This window comes from Coturnix japonica, chromosome 6 (genome assembly GCF_001577835.2).
Source record: "Coturnix japonica isolate 7356 chromosome 6, Coturnix japonica 2.1, whole genome shotgun sequence".
NCBI classification, from domain to species: domain Eukaryota; kingdom Metazoa; phylum Chordata; class Aves; order Galliformes; family Phasianidae; genus Coturnix; species Coturnix japonica.
Window position 1 is genome coordinate 14,248,861 of NC_029521.1, and position 19,041 is coordinate 14,267,901.

The 19,041-nt window shown below is 42.5% G+C and overlaps 2 protein-coding genes across 3 annotated transcripts in view; both read right to left on the minus strand.

Moving 5' to 3' along the window:
- Positions 1-3,512, minus strand: part of LOC107315840 (transmembrane 9 superfamily member 3-like) — a 39,279-nt gene extending 35,767 nt beyond the window's left edge. Inside the window, 2 exon segments of the mRNA XM_015866646.2 lie at positions 3,275-3,397; positions 3,399-3,512. Of these exon segments, the coding sequence (XP_015722132.2) occupies positions 3,275-3,397; positions 3,399-3,497 (222 nt within the window). The 5' untranslated portion in view covers positions 3,498-3,512.
- Positions 3,513-5,235: 1,723 nt separating this feature from the next.
- The window catches only part of PIK3AP1 (phosphoinositide-3-kinase adaptor protein 1), a 38,230-nt gene continuing 24,424 nt past the window's right edge, over positions 5,236-19,041 (minus strand). For both annotated transcript variants that reach the window (XM_015866643.2, XM_015866644.2), the window contains 10 exons: positions 18,246-18,435; positions 14,152-14,247; positions 12,566-12,745; positions 12,102-12,164; positions 10,962-11,167; positions 9,571-9,643; positions 9,076-9,231; positions 7,945-8,015; positions 7,339-7,454; positions 5,236-6,461 (listed from right to left, as the gene is read on the minus strand). In XM_015866643.2, the coding sequence (XP_015722129.1) occupies positions 6,407-6,461; positions 7,339-7,454; positions 7,945-8,015; positions 9,076-9,231; positions 9,571-9,643; positions 10,962-11,167; positions 12,102-12,164; positions 12,566-12,745; positions 14,152-14,247; positions 18,246-18,435 (1,206 nt within the window). In that variant the 3' untranslated portion in view covers positions 5,236-6,406. The remainder of the gene's footprint in view (positions 6,462-7,338; positions 7,455-7,944; positions 8,016-9,075; positions 9,232-9,570; positions 9,644-10,961; positions 11,168-12,101; positions 12,165-12,565; positions 12,746-14,151; positions 14,248-18,245; positions 18,436-19,041) is intronic.

Consider the following 19,041-nt stretch of genomic DNA (forward strand, 5'->3'; position numbering starts at 1 on the left):
CCTTTCCTATAACTGACAGCATAGTGCTGGAGAAACAACCAGCACCTCAAGCACAACCGGGTAGCAGCCGTAACACCCATCACAGCTGGAGACATCCATCCCAAGGCCCTAAAGGATGACTGTAAGACGGAACCACCTTAACCCTACCCACACCCCAACAAGGCAGCACACTGATGTTCCAGCACACAGCAGATCACGGAACTGTCAGGAAGCCAGCACAGTGTGCACCACCCAAACGTTGACTTCTATTAGCTGACAATGCAAGTGCTGGAAACTCACACCTGTGTGCCACCTTGAAACTTAACACAAAGACAATTTCCACACACCTGCGTGGTTTTAAAACAATTTGAGCATTGCAATACTGAGTTCATCTTTGGCACAGGACATAAAACTTTCATTGCCGTTACTCAAAAAGGCACCTGCAACGTGAGATGTAATTCAACATTCCCTTTGTACAACTACAGACATTAGTGTGGCAGCCCTATAAATAAACACTTTGCCCCACAGAACAACTAAGGGTAGGTTAAGACACTAAACAAAAGGGTGCAGAAAAGGACACGACGTCAGTAGGTTACTGATATTTTTCAACCTCCAAAAACACTTTGCAAAAAATGATGGAGGTACAGAGGATCGCATTTACCAGACTTTATGTGATGATTCAGCAAGATGATTTCAAAACAAGACTTTCCTTCAGACACCCTGCAATTTTAGTCCTCAAGCTGAAGCTTGGAGCGAGGCATCACTTAAGCACCAGCACTTGTTTCAGGGGAAAAAGGAATAATATTATCTGTTATTGGCAGAGCAAAACTGCAGAAGCAGGACAGGAAATAACACAGGCAGCAACCCAGACTCAATCATCAAGTAATAACCCAGGCTTCTAGTCCCCCATATCTTACAGATATTCTATCAGGCTCTGTGATAACGTGCAACTGCAGCTCATATCCGCAGTCAATTAAACCATGGATTTCTGCAGTGTGTTCTCCTTCTGAGAGAGCAAGTGATTTCCAACAACATCTTTACATTTCTCTCCCAATGTTAAGGCTCACCCAAATGCTGCACGTTCTGAGCCACGGTACAAGCAGCTCCCCAGCAGCTTCAGCTCCTGCTGCATGAAGCCACCAGCACACCATGTCCTGCTTCCCTGACATCTACTTCACCTCTTCAAAATGGAACCGTGACAACATCAAAAAGGACCGAGGCTGCTTGTCCGCACACAACTTTGTTGGCAAAGGTGTATTTCAGCCACGTGGAAATGTACTCTATGGTGTTTCCTTAACTGGCAGTTCACAGCTACTACACAAACTTCACAATTTTATGTGTTATTTTAAACAAGTTCTACAATCCTAGAGCTTGAACGTAAGCACAACAAAAACTCTCCTTAAATCATAACAAATTAAGAACTCTGCTAGTAGGTACAGCCTATCTTGCATCTGTTTTTAAATTCCCGTCATTTATTTCCATGCTTATGAAGTATTAATAACTGAACTGAAGCAACAATGCAATTAAATGCCACCTACTCCTAAACCATCACCTGTGACAAGTCTCAAGGTGTTTCATACTTTTTTTGTGGTTGATTTTAACACCAATTCCACCAAGTCAAGTCACAGAAGATGCAGTAGCCAAGTGGGCAAGTTATCAGTCTCTGATAAATTCTTCTGTTGTGCTCTGAAGTTACACTGATACCGTTTGAAAAATCAAGGCAGTCAAACCCCAATTTCCTCTCTACTCTCTATTGATTTTAAGCAGCCAAGTCTTTATTTCCTAACTGCTTCATGTTATCCTCTCCCTAATTTTTAAAGCCCTATACACAAGCTTAACACACAGCACACCTTCTGTAAATGTTACCAATTCAGCAAAGCTACCCGCATCAAGCATCTCCATAAACACTGCTACCCTTACAATAATCACTTCCTCTGTTCTATGTTTATAATATAAACAACACAGATAAAGCATAGCAGCAAACTGAATGCCATACGCAAAAACACACAGCAGTGTACACGCTTCATTTTACAATGTTTACATTCTGTATTACAGCAGCAATAAAGGAACTGAAGATTAACCTGCTAACATGGCAGGCAGTACTTCCAGGCACTGTGCAGCCTGATGCACAGCAGGCAGGGGGTGGGGAATAAGTAAAGGGCAGGGCACAGCACCGTGTGCTTCCAGCAGGACTCGGTCTTGAAGTCAATGAAAAGCCACGGAGTCCTGAATCACACGTTAATCAAAATCCTCTTTATGTTTCACTTGTGCTATTAGTGCTTCCACCCCCACGTCTCACGCAATATTAAAGGTTCAGAACACCCGAGCAAGGCAACAGCCTTCCAAAAAAAGGTAACTGTCCTCTTACATCAACTATTCTTAACCTGCCACGTGATGTGCCAGCACTGGACATCATGCAAACCAGAATACTAACACAGGAGACTGAGATACAGTTTTTCAAGAGACATAAAGCCATCAACTGGATTCACTTTTGAAGGAAGAGCTCTTATAAAAAATACACAAAGAAAAACCTGACTGCCAGCATTACGATGTGCTCCTCTCCCCATAGGGCCGCCAATGCTAAAAGGAGGAAATGCCGAAAGCAAACAGCCTTTAAAACAGATACATCTGCTCCCGGAAACACTTGGTGCAGGCTTCATTTTCCTGTTAGCAGCTGCAGCTAATGACTAATAAATCACTTTTTAAATAATTCACTTTTTAAAAACAAAGGCTATTCTAAGCAACGTCCAAGTCTGAAAAACACGCTGAATTATGCACACAAGCACTGTGTACATGCACACTATCGGTGCCATCCTGCTGTCTCAGTACAACACTTATCGTGCTCCCCATACAGCACCAAGAACGCCCGTAGCAGCCGGGCTTCACGCAGGGGCAGCACCCAGCCCAGCCCCGGAGCAGCACGGCCCGACCGTGACGGAACTTCAGCGCGGCCCCGTCCCGTGCCACGCTCACAGCCCTACAGGCTCCGTTTCCGCCCTATAGCACGGCCGAGGCCGCGGGGCACATCGCCGTACCAGCGGAACAGCAGGCGATGGCGCGATGCCCCGCTGTCCCAGTGCGGCCCAAAGGCGGCCGCGGCCCACACCGCTACAAGGCGGCGCGGCTCCCGGTACAGCTCCCGGTACAGCTCCCGGTACAGCTCCCGGTACAGCTCCCTGTTCCGCACGGCAGCAGCAGCTGCCCCCCGCCCTTTCCCCCCAGCCGGGCACCGACGCCCCACCGACGGCGGCACAGACACACGGACAGGCCGCGGCTCGGCCCGGTCCCTCCTCACCGTGTGCTCGTGCTCGTCGGCTCGTGCTCTCGGCGGCCGGCAGAGCAGCAGCAGCGCGGCGGCCGCGCGGAGCAGCCACAGCCCGGGCGCCGCCATCTCGGGCCTCCGCGTCCCCGCGCACGCTCGCTCGCTCGCACGCAGCAGGCCCCGCCGCGGAGCCGGCCCGCGCCCCGCCACCAACGCCGACCTGCGACGCTGCTTCCGCTCCGCCCGGCCACGTCATCCGGCCGCACGACGGAAGCGAGATGACTACGGCGGCCGGCAGGGAACGAGCGGCAACGGGCAGGGCGGGCCGAGCCCTGCTGTGTGACAGACAGCGCTCTGTTAGTGTCAGAGCGGCTCCCTATGCACCACACCGCATTCCCCATCTCCTGTCTATTGCAATAGTTACAGTCCTTGTGGAAAGAAACGTTTGTCAGAACCCACTGAAAACCTTTGCTTCTAATTTCTTTTAAAAAGGAAAACTTGGACAACTTTGCTAGCACCATACGTTTCTTCTCAGTCATTGCACCGCAGAGCAAAATACTCCTGGGAGACACAGTGTGCCTCAGTGTCCTGCTTGATCCAGCACTCACAGCTCAGGCTGAGCCATCTGCTGCACAGAACAGCATGAGGCACATCGCAAAGAGCAAACATTCTGCTGGGCCAGCCAGCTGCCACCTGAGTGTGGAGATGGCTCGGTGCCCTGCCTGTGGAAGAGCTGCTGACTTAGTACCAGGAATTGTACTATCTGCTCAGTCCTTTTGCATGGAAACATACCTTCTGCTCACACTCCTCCCCCAAGTATATTTGTGCTTAAGCAATGATTTGGTCAAATGGAAATGCTTCTGTAATCTCTTCCAAGCTTTAATTTTGGTGTGTTTTTCAGGTGGTAGCAGTACACACCATGGTTCGCCCAGCATAAGACTATTATTCAGAATCTATTATTCAGACTCCGTACACTGAGCTGCAATTAAATCAAACCATCCTGGAATACATTTTGGACATTCAGAAGGTGCATTTCAGCTGATCTCAAAGTCTTTGTTTTTGTATGACGGTCAGGTCACACTAAGATTTAAGCTGCAAACAGGAGAGCAACCACAAGATTGCTTATGGACACATTCCAGCTCCTCAGCTGTAAACTGTCTTGCTGCAGTACTAGCAATAAAAATCCAGCTTCCAGCCATATAACCATGATCATGCAAAGGCAAACATTCAGATACAGTTCAGATATATCCTTCTTGGAGAAGACGTATTTGGCTATTACATGCAGGGAATGAGGACTTAAAAATAAGGTAGTGGAAGAGAGAGCCCTGGGCTGCTTCAGTCCAACACCTTTGAAAGGAAGTGTTCTGCACAGCACTCATAGTTTGCTCTTCCTCATTTCCCCATGTGCTACCTAATTTCTACCTAATGTTATATACCTGGTATCCATCACAGCTTCAAGCCCTGGAGCACAGCTGCATTCACCACTATGGAAGTGGGGAACAGCTGAACAAAACCAGGGAGCTGTGTGCAAACCAAAGCACATACAGCAGTTGAAAAGAATCACTTCTGAGTTTTCTTCACTTGTCCACAGTGCCATTCTCCTTATTTCAACCCCAAAACTTCCTTCCCTGCTTCCATACCCTAAGGTTTTTAAAATGCAGATAACACTTAGTTTATGCCTAAGCCCACAAGACCTGCAGAATCTTACAGCTCGCCATACTACTTTCACCATGCTGCAAGAGAACATGGTAGAACCCTAATACCTGCTCTGCTATGGAGCAAGTGAAGCTTACATGCCCTGATGAAAGCTTTATGTCCTATATCTCACTCAGGGCTGGAAAAGAAGGAACAGTTTGAAAACCAACTAGGCAGTGTTGCTTAATGCTCTACCCTGAATGGTGTCCTCTAGAATTCTCATCTGTATCACTCATGGACAACCAGAGCCCCACACTCATTCCCCAAGGGCCAGAATATGCACAAAAAATTGCAAGGTCTGAAGAAAACAACAAAGCAGCTTATTTTAATCATCCCAGCCCCTTGAGATGAAGAATCAAATAAACTTCTGTTTCATGTGCTTCCTACATTTGGCACACACAACCCAACCATGAAGCTGTCCGTAAGTTTGCAAGCCTTCAGGCAGAAAAAAGGACTGGACACAGCTGCCGCTGATTCACATTGCTAGAAAGAGCAAAGCAAGCACAGGCAAGCCCCAGGCAGGATGCCTGCTTCCACTGCAGCAGCCAACTGTGCAGCTGGTAGTTGTGAGGTGTGTGCCTCTGGAATTGCAGAGTTGCTGTATTATTCCAAAGCGTGAAGTGGAAGGTTTTCATGCTGCTACGATGAATGCGCATAGAGATAAGAACAAAGCAGTACTACCATTTTCTTCCCCTAATTTAAAAGGTCAGCTGTGTGATTTCAAGTGACAACTCCCACAGTGGCTTAAGTACAGCTGTTTTGACACAGCAAATCCCTTGCCAGCTGCCTTGGGAGCTTTCATGGCAAACACATCACACCCACAACTCATTAATGTCAATCCTCTTCAGGGAGGGAAGGGGAAAAAGCATTTTCAATATTATAAGCAAAATGAATTTGTAAATAAAGATAACTTTTCATCCTCCTGTGGTTTGATAATGACTGGAGAGAAATTCCATACTTTCCAGAATTTCAATATTTGCACACAAAATGTTACACCAAACAGAAGCACACAACACCTGATCCTGCTGTAATGAGGAGTCTTCAAAGTATTTAATTTGTTTTGTTTTCTCTTTCAAGTGTGTTTTCCATTAAAGCCTTTGTGCATCATACTGAAAGTTTTGTTGACAATGCTTATCAGGATTTAATTTCTAAGAGGACGTGTCCTTTCTTCATCAAACGGAAACTCCATTTTGGTGCAGGGCTGCCATGACATATCAGCATTCTCCTTTTCAACCATGATTTTGCCCTCGAAGTCTCAAAGCACCAAAATCCTTCCAAACAAAAAAGCTACAGCAGACCAAAAAATAATCTCAGTGAAACCACAGGTAAAGCTACCAGAGCTTTAGGGAGAAGGAAAGATACAAAAATGTTTGGCTCCCACTTATAAATAATTTAAGACAACCCAAAAATATCTGTACAAACACACACATATATATAGAAAAATCTCATATTCCACAGATGTTGAGAGATTCAGCGACCTCTTGGGGGCACGGGTGGAGGATAAAAGCCTTCACAGTTTACAGGCCTATTAAAAAACAGAACATAAACACATTAAAAATAACAAAACAGAGTTCCACAACAAATTACAGGTAATAACACTGTACCTAATAACACTATAAGGGAAGTAATCACACAAGAGGAAAAATAGGCTTTCATATATCCAGCAGCAGAGCTGACACCAAGGGACTAGAGCTGCATTCCTGTGTCTTTTTTTTTCTGCTGCTTCTCCAGCTGCAGTGATTCTACCATTACTGGGAGGACATAATGCAACACTTGTTTGGAATGAAGTCTGATAATAAAATAGCTTCTTTTCTGAAGATTAGTTCCAAAGCAATAGGAAAAGAGCAAAGGCTTCAAATTTTAATATTTTGTTTTAAATTACTTACAGATAAATTCCAGCTGTATTCTTGCCAAAAGCAGGACAAAAAACAGAACTTACTATTTCCACACATCAGTAATAATCATTTATCAGTTGGAGCATTTTATTACTAACATCTACTCATACAATCCTCTGGTTCCTGACTTCATAGACTTTCAGTAGCTGGATTAAAGGAGTGTTTGCAAGTTACTTAATTTTGCGGTAGTGCAATCCAATCAATGCAGCATCCCTTTCCCAACACTTTAACTCAAATGAGCTCAGTTCTTACTTCAAGGCAAATCATACATGTAAACAGCATGGCCTGGATAGATCATAGAATCCTCAGAGCTGGAAGGAAACTTTAAAAGGCCAGCTAGTCCAGCTCTCCTGCAATGAACAGGGACATTCATGGCTCAACCAGGTTGCTCACAGCCTGGGCAGTTTAGCAGACTTTGTTGAAAAGATATTCACTTCCTGTCTTAGTTTCCACTTTTTCTGTATTAATTCACTTAAAGCTCATGTTTGAGCTCCCCGTTAGCTTTACCTGCTTGCACCTCGAGGGGGCACTCTGGGAGGCCCTTCAGGCAGGGGGAGAGACGGCCTCTCTGCTTGGCTGGCGATAGGGCTGCGGCTTCTGCTTGCTTCTGAGACTTCATTGTCCTACCAAAAAGAAACCAACAATAAAATCTCAAGATGCAGGTGCTTCTGAAACCCTTCACCTCTAAAGCACACAATTTCCTCTATGTCCAAGTTGACACATAGCTTCAGGACTGGACCACTTAGTATATGCAGGTATGGGATCAACACAATTGAAAACAGATTACTGTCAGTAATGTATTGAATTCTATGAAATGAGATTACAAACTAGACCAGGATACAAGTTTTCAGTCACTTTTGGTAGCAGAACATCAAAATGGTTGGCACTGACAGCATGAAGTGTGGTTCAGAAGCATCTAATTAGCAGCAGAGAAGGAGCTGTAGAACAGTCTGCAGACCAGCAGGATTTGGTTTTTATTAGCTTCCCAAGAGAAGCAGCCACATCTTAATATTTATGGAAACACATTGCTATTCCTAAAATCTTTTTTTTTTTCCATATAAAAACAAAGCCATGTATTTAAAGACCAGTGAGTGCATGTATCCGAGAGCTTACCTCGCTGTCCCCTTCCATCCCACTGCTGACACTCAATATGCTCCGAGTGCTAGAGCGGTTGCTTGCACTACCTGTGGTTAGTAAACAAGAGAAAAATGGTTTATTAGATCCTCATGATTTTACTGCACATCACTGACTCACTGCTCCTCATAACCTCATCTGTACCTCTTGCATATATGATGTAAAACTTGCTTAGACTGTTTCCCCTGTTATTTTTCACATGTTCCAGATCAAAACTATTGCATTTTCTACAACTCTGGTCACTGGGGGCCAAACCCTTCAGCTCTAACTTTCTGGTGGATTTCTCCACTATCAGGGTCCAGGCTTCTGGTTAAATACTTGCCCATAACCCAACTAAAAGGGTCCAGTGCCAATATCAGACTACAGGTCAGGTAAATATTTTCACAACTGTTACACACTCAACTTTCATGTGTATTTTATTATCAGTCCCCATGCCTGTAACTGCATACAGGTAGATGTCTAGGGGTATCATCACATTAATTTCAGGAATAACTGAAAGAGCTTTCTGTGCTTAGTCTGCAAACACCGTGAGAATGCAGGAATTTAATTTGCATGGTTAAACTTCATAAAACACAAACATAATAAATATGTCCAGAGTGTCCAAATCACTCAGAAGCTTGAGTACCAGAGAAACCATTGAAAAATGCTGCCCTTTACCTATAACATTTGAGGAAATTACAAGTAGAGCTCAGTTCCCAGCCTCCAACATGGCTACATCTCTCAGAACAGAACAGCGTGTTTCTTGCTGGGAATAACAGCAAGGGACCATCTTTTTTTTTTTTTTTCCCTATGAAAGCAGCTGTCATCTACTTTTAAGATCTGATTATGGAGACTATTTCTTCCTTCAGAAGGCTCAAGGGAACCTTTTACCCAGCTTTCAGGTTTTTCTCCTGTAGGGATGCATACACAACATGTGTACCCAAATCCCTTGATGAACCTGAAGATGCTTTTACTGTTTTTAAAACAGTTTGCATGCAGACTTCAGGACGCCAGTGTCAGCATTAGGATTCAGTGACAGAAGTCCTGACCCATGAGCTGGTTTATGCTGGGGAAATAAGGTTTTTTGCTCAACCTTCCTGCAGAGAGGGGTGACATTCTGGGTTTGCTTACTTGTTGTGCTGGATGTGCTTTCTGTCTTCCAGTCTCCTCGCTTGAGCTCCTTTTTTGGTGGGAATACATTTTTCCTTGGGGCATACTCATATATGCCACATTCTGGTTTACCCAGAGTATTATGCGAACGTCGAATGGGTACAGTAATTTCCAGATCTGGAGGGCAAAATGAGACCAAAAAGCTCAGAATGATCTACTGAGTCTAACCCCTGTGAGATAGCTTCACATCCCAAAACAAAGTTAAACAGTCACATCAAGATGATTGTAAGTGTACATGTATGAATCAGGATTCATTCCACAGATGTGGACACCCTTTTCTCAGCCTGGGATACTGAGGAGTAAAGCAGCTTCCTCATTTTTTTTTAGCCAACAGGCATACAGATGTGAGTATCAACATATTACATAAAACCAATATGGAGACATTTCTGCCTTGTGAATCTGTTAGTAACGTTAGCTGCTTCACTACAGGAGAATGACACAATCAGAGACTGTTACCTGCACTTTTCCCTGATTTTTGCTTCTCCATTTGCCTCCTGGTTATGCTGTCTCGTAGCCTTTTCAGATTTTCCTAAAAGATTACAAAATATTCTTTTCAGGGCTTTGGACAAAGGAGGATGAACAGTTCTCTGACAATGAAGTAACGCTTTTCAGCTAACTTTACAACCAATCTGTAACAAAGCTTGCTAAACCCGGCTGAAGTCCAAACCATGTCAACAGGTTTTAATCTACTCCCTTCAGAAATCCTTGTGTGCCCTTCAGAAGCCAAGTTGATTTTTGTTTGGTTTTTTTTTTTTAGATGTTGTGTACTTTCAGGTTAAGTTCACACATCAGGTATAGCTGCAAATAAGAAGCACGCTGGGCTTAGAACATCCCTGTGTTTTCTGTATCCACTGTTACACTAGCACAGAAACTGTACACAGGTTCAAATAACTGCACGGTCCTTTCTGTACTAACAAAAAGATCATTCTGACTGTGGGGACAGATTTCCACACATCAGAGAATGATGGGCAATTGAGAGAACTGGGATACCCACCCAGTAATGCAAGAGGGCTCATCTGTAAATATAACTGGGAACAAAATTTATTTACATACCATTTATTACAGTAAGGAAAGGAGTGGGGAGGTAAGACAGCTTCTATAGCAGAGAAATATATGTGAAAGTGAGAAAATTCCTGAATAGGCAGAGAAGCAGAAGGAACACAAGGCACCACAAAGTTCCAAAAGAAGAAGGAAGTGCTTTTGAAGAGGGAACTCCATGCCAACAAGATAACAGAAACCTGAAAATGTGACTGCTGGTTCCACCAGTCATTGCATTGCTGCTGCCAACAGCTGAATGATTTCCTCTTTCAACTCAACCACAGTACTTTCACTACACTTTGCCCAGCTACAAAGAATAGGCAGTTCTGGATACTCAAGGAATTAAAGCCATCAAACAAAGCCATCCAAATGACCTGAGGAAGCATCGGTCTATTTACAAGACAGGAGTTTAATGGTAATACACCATCTGGGACAGAGTCTTCACTGATCCAAAATGGATGGCAACTGACAACCTGAACATTCATTCAGAGAAGTTCCTGCCAGCAAGTAGGTGCTAGGTGGAAAGAAAGGTAATGTAGTCATCTGGAGTGTGCCTGATTTCTAGTGTACAGATCTTCATCTTAGAAAGACTAAAACCATTACTGTGAGACAAACAGAACTATAAAGCAGCTATCTGCTTGCTGTTTCATGGAAACAGCCCCTCAAAGTCAGAAGAAAGGCCTGCTGGTGGGAAGCACTGTGAGGAGTCTTCCTGCTCCAACCTGGAAAGGACTGTACCTACCCTGAAATGCTTTGGATATATGCTTAGAGAAAACGTTGTATTTCGTAACAGTGGGATAAACCAGTACCTGCTGAAAACGGAATGATTCTGATCTCTTCTTCTGGTTCAGTTGCCATTCCTTAAAGTGAAGTACAGCTTCATCAACGTTCAGTATGCCCATTTTCACTTGTTCTTGTAACGTGATCAGCTGCCGTTGACCCGGGGTTTTCATTCCAGCAAACGGATCATATATACTTGATTGAGACAGGTCTCTAACAGGCCTGACTATCGTTTCTGAAGAAAGAATAACACCAAAAATATCACTAAGTTTGTGTTACCTGCCCTTCTTGCTGAATACAAAGCAATTCAAGCAGCCTTGATGCCCTATTACAGGCTGAATGTTTCACTAACCAGAAGAGTATTTTGTCTTTATGCTGTCCTGGCACCATTTATCAAGGCTAAAAGCCTGAGAGGCAGCACTGTGATAAATATGCCCTAGAGATAATCTCTATGCTTAAAATAAAATAAATTCAAGTGAATAGCACAAAAGGCCCTCCCTAAAGCACTCTGCTTCCTCATCTCAAAAACATCTTGCATCCCTCGGTAATCTATAAAACAGACTTTTGCCTTTGCAATCACAAAGCTAGACTTCCTGATCTGTGCAATGTAATTCCAGCAGCTGAAAGCTCATCCTACTGATGCTGGCCATTTTTATCTCGTTTAAAACATTAAAAAAGGAATATCTAACACAGGAGATAAAAGATCAAAGATGGTTCCTAGAGCTTTGATAATGAACTGGATTAGAAGTTAAAGAGCAAGGTTGTCATTTTGTATAGATCAGTGGGAGGCAGTGCACCACAGGTTAAATCCCAGGAAGTAATGATCAGCAGACAGTGACTAAATCCACAAGATCAGGAATAAAGTATCAGTTTCATGAAGCAGTAAGGGTCAAAACAAAAAGGGAGCTTGGATATCATTAAAATCCTGTCTGATGATAAACTCTGAGACAGGAGATATGTACTGTATGAGATAAAAGAGTATTCCTCACGCTCTGCAGAAGTAAAAGTTTCCAGTGTCACATAAGGTCAAGTTGTCCATTTGGGACTGTTATCCCCAGTCTTATAAGACAGTCTGTTCTGTCACATGCACATCTCACTTGAACAACACTACCTCAGCAGGTTTGCTTTTGGATTACTTGAAAGATTTTCATGATGAACTTCTGACTTACCTTTTCTCACCTTTCCTCTAGGGACATAGAGATTCTCAGGTCTTTGAGCTTTCTGTGCAAAAACTGGAAAACAAACCATCTTTAGACACTGATCACAAGTCAGGAAGATAAGTATCAGGGATGAATAAGGCAAGCTTTCTCAATTCTGCACTGCATCACAGCTTTTGTTAAGCTCCCACTGAACGCTAATAAGACCACTGGAGAAAAGAGAATAATGAGCTGTACAGTAAAACTCCCCTTCTGTCATCTTCAAAGAATTCAGCTCAGTCACCTCTGAGAATTCTGGAAATGCCTTCCTACAGTAATGTCATGGTGAGAAGGAGGAGTCACTGAAATTACTTTCCCACACTCGACTAGAGTTCTTGTTAGTGTGTTTGTGGAATGTGACAATTTACACTGGAATCTAAGTCAGTGCCATTCTAAAGATGACTGATCTACAGTTTAGATCCTGGTACCCAACTCACCTTTGGAGATGTACAACTCATTGTCTGGCTGTGGAGAGCTGGATTCTGGTCTTGGAACAGGAACTGGAGGTCTGCTAGCCATTTCTGGGGGAAAAGTATCTTTTTCCACTGAGTAATAGAGGTCTTCACCATACTGCTGGGAAACTCCTTCCCTAGAATCTGGTGCATCCATGCTACCACCTACAACAGAGAAAGGTTTGTAAGAAAAATAACCTGTCCACTTCACTGAAAACTGGATCTCTCCAGATGTGGAATGTATCACATTTTTACCCAGCTGGTCATTTCTCAGGAAAAAATACCCAGTTTTGCAGTGAATTACAGTGCCGAAAACCTTCAGATAGGATTCTATAAAGTCATTAATACCAAGTAGCATGTAAGCATTTGCTACTAAGCTTGTATCATGTGTTTTGGTAAAGAAACCACAGGGGAAAGTCTAAAAACTGGACTAAGAATTAATACTGGCATTGGTAACTAGGAATGTCCTGAGTTCCAGTTCATCAACAGACAGTAGTTAACAAATCAAATAGAGCACTGATTTCCAAAAGTTACTTGTAGTTGTCTACAGAACATTAGAGGGAATTTTTCTTTTTTATGAAACAATCACAACCATCTGACAGTACATTTAACTTCAGAAAAACAGAACTCAGAGGGAGCTGGCTGCTTGCATCTGCACTTAAAAGACCCAGCTCCTATTACACCACCTTTGTCATCTCCATTGTGTTCTCACTAACCTCCCTGCAAAATCAAATGCCATCATATCTAATTTAAAAGTTAGTCTCACACATTTGGGAAATGATCAACTCAAGATCAAGACAATTAAGAGCCCTCAGATTAGATGCCTGCACTATTACCAAGTCATAAGTGAATAATCTAGTCATTGGACTTAATTTCCTTTATTGGTGTAGTACACATAGCTAAAATAATGCAGTGAAACTGCCAGAGTATCAGTGTTAGCAGGGGAAATAGAACGATATGTTAAAAGACGCAGTTTTAATGTTGCTGTGAATCCAGCTGGGTAACCCGTGAAAAGTGAGTCTGGATCCCATAGAACCTGGTGAGTTTGGAAAGGGCCAAGTCATGCGAGGGGGGATAGTGCAGAGCATGTTTGAGAGCCAGAATTTCTTTTTCATTTTCCAGGGTGCTATTTTCATATTAACTGACTTACGAATAAAGCGTCTGCATTAAAATTCATTACTAGCTAATGCTGTTCCTCTTTACACTCAGGCCCTGCCCATGAGGTGAACCTGCATGAGCATCAAGATATCTGAGTTAATTCCCATTACACAGATGAGGACAAAGATTGCCATTTCTGAACAGATATCAACTGTGTGCTTGTACTCACTGATAAGCAGAGACTGGACAAAAGTCAGTCATCTTTTATGGTAAGACAAACCACACTAATTAAGTCACTTCACATGCTTTGTAGGATGCTCTTAGTATTACATTTCATCTGTACCCACTAAACCAAGGCTTTCTATGTAAAATAGTGAGGAGTAGCTCCTGTCCTTAACAGATCAAGAACAAATCTCAAGTTCCATTTAATTGTTCCATCTGTGTTTCTCCCCTCCTCTCCAAAGAGCTCTCACCTTCTAAAAACTTGCGGAGCATCGAGTCTTTCACAGTTAGAGAGACTTCATCTCCAGAAATTGGAGTGTCTGGCTTGGACTGAAGCATTTCTACATCTGAAAAAGAAAAATCAGATTAATGAGCCTGTTGGTTACATCCTTAAGCGCACTGAACAAAGTCACACAAAACGATATGGTAATTCTGACTGGATTTTCGTTTTACAGCGAACATGAAAGACTGCAGCAGACAACTGACCAGACCCTTGCCTCTAAAGGCTCAATTAATTGCCTTTAATGTAAATCGCAAATAATTGCAGTCCACTTTGCACAAATCTTTGCCAGCAGTCTGCCACTTATACCTGAAGAAAATAGATGTGACTAACATTGTGTGGTGAGAACTTCTGACAAGGCTCCAAGCAGACACTAAGGATTTCATAGTACATGTAATATTGCACTTAAGGACCAGTGGAAAGAGTGGGCTAGAGATTAGAGCTTCTGGATATCAGTCTTCAGAATTTAATAACTAAAATTCTTTTCTTCAAAGAGACTTTTTGTTTCCCTTTAAAGGGCTTAAGATTTCACAAGGGTGCTCAAATAACTTGTAACAGAGAAATGCATAGAAGATGCATTATGACCCATTAACCCCTTGCTAGAGCTAAAATACATGTGAACACACACATACCATGTAACAAAAGGTTATATCCTTCTCCCTTTAAAAGTTTTTAAACAATAGGAGTTAGGTATTTCTGCACATGAAGAAAGCTGCCTCTTTACACAGACCTGTCCTTCATGTAAGACAAAGGCTTCAGTGTGTTGGTATGAATTACGCCCCTGAACTTTACAAGTAGTTAATATTTTGTTGCTCAGTTTGCTCAAGGAAAACAATGATGCTGCTGTTTCTTGCACTGACTAAAGAAAAAACAAAAGCCAATGAGGACAGTGTTGAAAGCTCAGTCTTAAGAGAATAAAACTCGTGGGGGAGGGAGACGATACACAGGACAGTAGAACAAGGGCATCACAACTACTACCTAATTTTTAGGTGTTGGAGCTATGTAAATTACAAGACAATTTATTGTAATAACATAATTTATTTGGTTGAAACTCACAAGGATAAAGCATGAAACTCAAACTCTCTTGGCCTGAATGTCCACAGAGTTCATTGATTGAGAAACAGTGCCAAAAGTCAGGACTTGTTCCCACCAGGATTCCCCACTGTCAGCAACTGGCCTTGCATAGAGAAAATGCAATCTAAATGTTTCCCCAAATAAAATAGCATAGTAACAAACTTTAGCCTTACCTATTAAGCTGACTTATCAAATGTAAGTCAGCAAAGAGAATGCAAGAGAAGATTACGAGAAGTGCTATCATTCCGTACTCTTTGCAGGAATCCTTTTGGTCTAACTAATCAGGTACTTCAGACACTGAACACATACAGAGAAACCTGGCAGTTCAATTTTCACATGAATCATCAAGGTTTACAGCATTTTCATTTGTCCTTGCGCTTAGATCCCCTCCCCTATGCTAAGCTCTAGACTACTCACAAATACTGTTTTGTAACATTCTGAAGCTGCTGGTGAGGGGGAAGCAGAAAAAGTAAAGCATTTTATCTAATGCTGCGGTTTTTATTACAAGATTGGTATGACAGAGATAACTTTCCCTTTTTGCTGTTCAGCTGTTGTTTGTTACAGCCTGTGTGTGACTCAGCTAAATGATATTTACCTGCCGCCTGCACCAACTTAGAGCAAATTCCAATCGTATTCAATAAAGTTGACATTGCAAGTATTTGGAAAGGGTAATAAAAGAAAAGTGCTCTTATGAAGTAGAAATGATTACAGTTGATGATAAGAATTAAATAACGCAATTCAATCTCTTTTTATTTTTAAACAGCAAACAAGGTAACAGCAGGAACTGGTAAGTTCCCACTCATTTGGCTACTTTTTGATCTGCACTGCTCAGGCTACTAAGACCCTGCCATTTATCACAGACCTTACAGGGACCACTAGCAACTCTCAACAGCAGTGTGCACCTCTCAGCTGCAATGGTTTAAATAAAATTGTCCCTTTTGTAGATTCTACACTCTGCAAATGTTTCCCCAGGACTAAATGCAGATAGAAAACCAAAACCAAAAACACATTAAAAAAATTAAGTGTGATGAAGAATATAAGGAGTGGCAGAACATTCTGGTATCTAAGTATTTGCTGCTACTTTTCTTATTACAATGGCTCTTTCTTTTCAAATTAGCTTTAGCAAGACAAATTGACTGAGTGTTACCAACCTTTCTTTGATCAGTCTCCAAAAAACTCATGGAAGCACATTCTGATTATAACAAATGGACATACAGTCACAGTATGTCTGCATTTAAAACAGCCCAGGTATTGTCCTCCGTGCCACAGCTATAAGTAGTTACATAAGGGTTATTCTGACCTGCAGAAATTACTTCAGCAGCAGTTGATAAGTTTTTCCTAGGGAGTTTTTCCAACCACTCAAAATTAAGTCAGTACAAAAGCTTGAAGTTTTAACTTGTCATCATAACTGAATGAGTCCTAAACCAGCCAGCATTCCCACCAATTTCAGTGGGCTTTTGCTTCTTTACTGGTATCCTTAATATTGAAGAAATTCTCTCACTTTGAGAGAAACAATATTGGAGTATTGTGCCAATTTAAACTTATCTGTTATGATACGGGTAAATTTTAAGCACTGTTCAGGTAAGTTGTAACTATTAATCAGGCAAAGATTAATAGGCTACATAAGAAACACTGATATTTTCCATAAAATACTCCTGATAGGAAGGTGACAAAGACATGTCCACAGCAGTGATACACTGAGAGAACTCCAGAAGAAGAAGGGAACTGAGTTGTTACAAATAAGCCACATAGAGCGCTTGGTCAGTACTTTGAAACAGACTCATTGAGCCATGCTTTCTACCACAGAAACTATAAATACCTATTTCGGGGGGGGGCAAGTTTGGGTTTTTACCTTTCAAGTCCCACTAGTCCTGCAGAGCCTACAGCACGTGTATACACCATGAGAACTTTCTGTTGCTGATCCTGGAAACCTCCATCATCCTACTGACATTCCTGCACCTGAAGAGGGCTCCTCAAAGAGCAGCAATCTGCTGGACTTTACTGATTAGGAGGCCTGGGGAAAGCAGCCTGACTGAGGCTTTGACTGCACAACTTTTCCCATCCATAGGCAGCCATTTGTTAGCTCTCCATCTCCATGCCCATCAGTCAAGCAGGCTGTGTATGGTGTACTCTATCCAAAATGCAAGCCATATTTCTTTCTAAGATCTGCTGGAGTAAGCGAGGGCAAAAAAACCTCTCTATCTGAGCTGTCAAACTCAGCGTAGCTTGTTTGACAGAACGCCATATTGAAAGTCTAGTTGAAAACTAGTAAATTCCAGAGAGCATGTGATTTGCATCCATGAAAGAAAGGAATATCACTCAGTTCCTGGGATTTCTGTTTGTCCCAGAAACAGAAGACAACAAGTTGGTCTTAGTGGTATTAAGTATGTTTTCCTCTTCTTCAAAATTAGTCTACGAAACCCATTCAGAGATGGGGAAACAGCTCTTGATCATGTAACCTGGCTCTGTAGTCTGTGAGCAATTTTATTACCCAGTGTAATACAATGGAAACCACAGCAATGACAGCAGAGTAGCAAAACGCCAGGCTGCAGCAAGTGAGGATTTACTCAAATGCATCCGCTGTAGGCACAGAAATAAAGGAAAGAATCTGCAGACCTTTAGAAGGCCTCAGGTATGCAGGGACCTCTAGAGAGATACCTTAGGCCTCCACTGCCAACCCTTAAAGGAGGTCTGGGAAGGGGTGCATCCTGGCCCCATGCCTTCTGGTCTCTCAGGTGCACTGCATGCCCCTGAGCTCCCCTGGGTTGGCCCTGCCTTCCTACCAGGTGCTCAATCACTACTTCAAGCTGAGATTCAGCATTTCCACTACAACCAGCCAACGTCAAAACTGGAGTTTCATTTCCTTATGGTGAGAATAGAAAAAATAAAAGCAGCCTTTGCTCTTGATACTCAAACAGAACAATATTAAATATGAGAGAGTCAGAGCAAATGAGGTTTTTAAGCCCAGAATATCATAGTGAGTATACATACAAAGGTCTTCTGGGGCACCAGGGACAAATCCAGCCATAGATTCATAAAGCTCTTCATCAGAACCTGGATTTAAGGAACATTTCATTAACAGATCAGTAGAAAGATGAGCCATGGACTCATAAACAGACTCATCCTCTTCGCCTTGCATCAGCTCTTCCTTAATGTGGCTCTTCAGCATATCTGCAGTTTCCTGAATATAAAAGAGTCCAAAGAAAAAAAAAAATTAACTTGTTTAAATACAGAATCTGTTTAAATAAAGAATAAGCATATAGCAAAATATATCACTCTCCCACCACTAGTGGAAAAAACCTTTCAAGAGCACTCCACTCCCAAAGACTAAGGCTTCTCATAGGAACTAAATCCACACTACCGTTGTTTGGGACCAGCCTCCATGATGTAAGTTGTAAAGGTAAGTAATTAAGGTGAACCAAGGAGGTGCTGACCCATTCAGAATAACCACTGCTGCCTCTCTGCCCCTCAGTTTCATTTTCTACTTGACATCTACAACCTTCTAGACTACAAGAAAAGTTCATTCTAAAATTACAGAGGTTTATCAATGGCTATTTTGAGGTAAGCCCTGCTTACCACAAAGAGAGTTTTGCCACATGCAGAGCACTTCCAAGAAAACAAATTTTAACTCCTCTATAGATTCAGTTTCAACTTTTTGGCAATAGCAGCAGCATGTAACACCTAGTGGGAGTACACAGACCACCCTTTTCTCTGAAACTAACAGGAAACCTCATAGCAGTCAGCCGCTTAAGTAATACCAACTACTTTCGATTCACAGGACAGCAGA